Source organism: Garra rufa, chromosome 18, assembly GCF_049309525.1.
Source record: "Garra rufa chromosome 18, GarRuf1.0, whole genome shotgun sequence".
Lineage (NCBI taxonomy): Eukaryota > Metazoa > Chordata > Actinopteri > Cypriniformes > Cyprinidae > Garra > Garra rufa.
Window position 1 is genome coordinate 37,236,656 of NC_133378.1, and position 3,607 is coordinate 37,240,262.

The 3,607-nt window shown below is 35.5% G+C and overlaps 1 protein-coding gene across 1 annotated transcript; it reads left to right on the forward strand.

Moving 5' to 3' along the window:
• Nucleotides 1–746: 746 nt before the first annotated feature.
• On the forward strand, nt 747–2,371 carry LOC141290508 (putative N-acetyltransferase 8B). Its single transcript, XM_073822634.1, has 2 exons — nt 747–800; nt 1,680–2,371. Exons 1-2 carry the CDS (start codon nt 782–784, stop codon nt 2,369–2,371), a joined length of 711 nt encoding a protein of 236 aa, XP_073678735.1. The 5' UTR covers nt 747–781.
• The last annotated feature ends 1,236 nt before the right edge of the window (nt 2,372–3,607 follow it).

The window sequence follows — 3,607 nt, forward strand, 5'->3', positions numbered from 1 at the left end:
TAAATGAGCATGGTGTTGGTGTGCTTGACTGCCAGCAAACTCACCAGACCTGAACCCCAAGTATTGAGTACACATACAGTAAATGAACATACTTTCTAGAAGGCAAACAGTTCACTAAAAACGTTTCTTTTATTGGTCTTATGAAGTATTCTAATTTGTTGAGAAGAACCAAAGACTTAAACTACTTCAGTCTGTGTGCACTGAATTTATTTGTTTATTTGTTTGTTTATTTGTTAGTTTTACAATTTGAGTTTACAATTTGGCTTTATTTCTCACAATATTCTTTATATTTCACAACTGCAAGTTATTTGTGATATATATATATATTTATATATATAATTTTTTTAATCATACAATATTCTCATATTTCTCGTATTTAGGATTTTGTATCTCAATTATAGTGTTATTTGATATATGTTTGGCTTTATATACATACATACATTTCATTAAGTGATGTGTTATATTTTTGGTTTTATATCTCATAATTACAAAACCTTTTTTTAATTTCTGGTACCTGTGTTTCACTGGAAACTGCTTTAAAAAATTCATCAAAATTATAGATAGTTTTAAATGTAATACATGTAAACAGGTTTCTCTGAGTGTTTGGGTCAGGTAGCCTATGAGTAAGCCTCTCTCTGTGTGTGTGTGTGTGTGTGTGTGTGTGTTGAACATGCTCCATTTCTTTTTCTAAGCCGTTCTGTAAATGGGTATTTGTCTCATACTGGGGCTGAAGTTTACAGATCGAGTGAGGAGGTACAGTAAGGCGGCATTGAGCACAGCGATGGAACAAAAAAACAACTGTAAGTGAACTCTTTCACTGTCTGAATGTGTCGAGAAAGGCTTCTCAAAGGTGCTAATGCAATTAACATGCAAGGACCAGAACAGTTTATGCTTTAGCGAATATATATATATATATATTTGCATTTAAATTTTGGCTTATTATTATTATTTTGTTGTGTGTTTTTGGCAGTTTTTTATTATTATTTATTTATTAATTTATTTATTTGAAAATGTCTAGTTTGCATTAATTGCAATTTAATTTTAATTTATTAATTTTAATTTAATTTGTGTTTTGGGCCATTTTAATTATTATTTATTTATTTATTTTTATTTGAAAATGTCTAATTTGCGTTAAGTTATAATTTTTTGTTATTTTAGTACATCTAAATGAGAAATGTTGCCTTAGCAATCAACTGAAATAAAATTGTTAATTTTTGTTATTTTGTTGTGCCATTTTGTCATTTTTATGTTTATTTTTATATATGTATATAGTTTTGTCCATATTTAATTAGATTTTTGTTTTTTACAATTTTCTATTTGCATTTTAATTTTAGTTTTTTTTATTATTTTGTGTGTTTTCGCCATTTTTAATGTGTTTGTTTTTTCCATGTATATTATTATTATTGTATTGTTATTATTTATTTACTTTTTGGAAAATGTAGTTTGCATTAAGATTTAATTTCTACTAATTTATTTTACTTAAACTAAATGAAAATGAATGAATATCCAATATAAGCCTAATATATCTATCATTTAATGTTTTGCTTAGTTAACAATACTAAACCTGGTTTTAATTATATTTCTGCTCTTCCTTCCTCCTACCTATAAATCTGCATGACTTTCTGCAGACATTCAGTCAGAATCAAACTGAAGCCTGTCTTTTTCTACCTCTCTTGCAGTGAAGAGTATAATCAGGCCCTACAAGCCCACAGATAAGTCTGCTATTGTCTCCCTCTTCCGCTTTGGCATTCTGGAGCACGTCTACCCAGCTTTCTTCAAAGCCATGAGTCATCCGGACCACATCGGCATGACCCTCAGCGTCTCCGTAGCCGGATATGTGCTCGGAGGATCCTCGTATTTCCAGGCCGTGCTCTTCGGAGGAGCCTGGGCTTTTCTGGTTTACTACTGCTGCCACGAGATTTACGACAGCTACCTCAGGAGAAAGCTAAACGCGGAATTGGCCGACATTCAGGCCAACTTCTCAGATAACCAGGCAAATGGTTTCTGGGTGGCGGAGATGGAAGTAAACGGGCAGTCGAAAGTGGCTGGGCTGCTGGCTGTAGTGAAAAGTGACGGATTGGACGCAAACACAGATGACGCAGCATCTCTGGAGGTGTTTCAGTTGGTTGTGTCCTTCAACCACAGATGTAAAGGTCTGGGAACCCTGCTGGTAGAAACAGTGCTGGAGTTTTGTAAGGAGCAGGGACTTTCTCGAGTGATCGTAGAGATCAGCTCAGCGCAAACCGCAGCCATTTCGCTTTTCCGCAAACTTGGCTTTACGGTGACCTCCGTGAACAGCTACATACACGCTAACTATTTAGTATCAAAACTGGCGCGGATCAATGAGATACGAATGGAAAAGCATCTTTAAGATTTGATGTCAAAGCCTTGCAACAGAAATGTTTAGATCCATCAAATCATGAAAATCACTATCCATCAAAAATCAGGACTACAGTCTCACTTCAAAGACAATCAAACAGTAAAGCCAGCTTAAATATTAAAAATATTAAATTTTTGCCTGGTTTCTTCATATTGTCTCATGGAATCTAAACAAATACCACAACCAATAAACAACACAAATATTAGTTTCATTCCCTAAACTATACAGCTATATACATTAAATATATATATATATATATATATATATATATATATATATATATATAATTTATTAGGGGTGGCACGGTACATGAAAAAACATCTGAACCGTTCGGTTTGCTTGTCTCGGTTCGGAGCATGTGTGCGTCACACGGTTCAACGCATGCACAATATAGCCTCGTGCACGTAGTGAGTGTCCTTTTTGTGTGAAATAAGAGGTGTGTGTGGACATACAGACAGTAAAAGTGGAGTGCTGCAGGTTATGTCACGTGTAAAAATGGCAAGTGGGAGAGATAAGGAAGGCTGCCCAGAGTTGGAGGAAGCGCCAGCGTCATATAAATCAGGTGTGTGGGAACATTTTGGATTTCATGCTACCTATGATGATGACGGGAATAAAAGAATAGATTGAACTGCGACTGTGTGCAAGCATTGTGGAAAATGCATTCAATATGCTAACGGAAACACTTCTAATATGTCAGTTCACCTGAGAAGACATCACGCCAGTGTGTCGGTAGACAGCATAAGCAGGAGAGATCCAGTTAGGAAACAACTTCTACAGTCGTGGCCAAAAGTTTTGAGAATGACACAAATATTAGTTTTCACAAAGTTTGCTGCTAAACTGCTTGTAGATCTTTGTTTCAGTTGTTTCTGTGATGTACTGAAATATAATTACAAGCACTTCATACATTTCAAAGGCTTTTATCGACAATTACATGACATTTGCAATTCGACTGGGCATGCTCTCAATCAACTTCTGGGCCAAATCCTGACTGATAGCAACCCATTCTTTCATAATCACTTCTTGGAGTTTGTCAGAATTAGTTGGTTTTTGTTTGTCCACTCGCCTCTTGAGGATTGACCACAAGTTCTCAATGGGATTAAGATCTGGGGAGTTTCCAGGCCATGGACCCAAAATTTTTAACGTTTTGGTCCCCGAGCCACTTAGTTATCACTTTTGCCTTATGGCACGGTGCTCCATTGTGCTGGAAAATGCATTGTTCTTCACCAA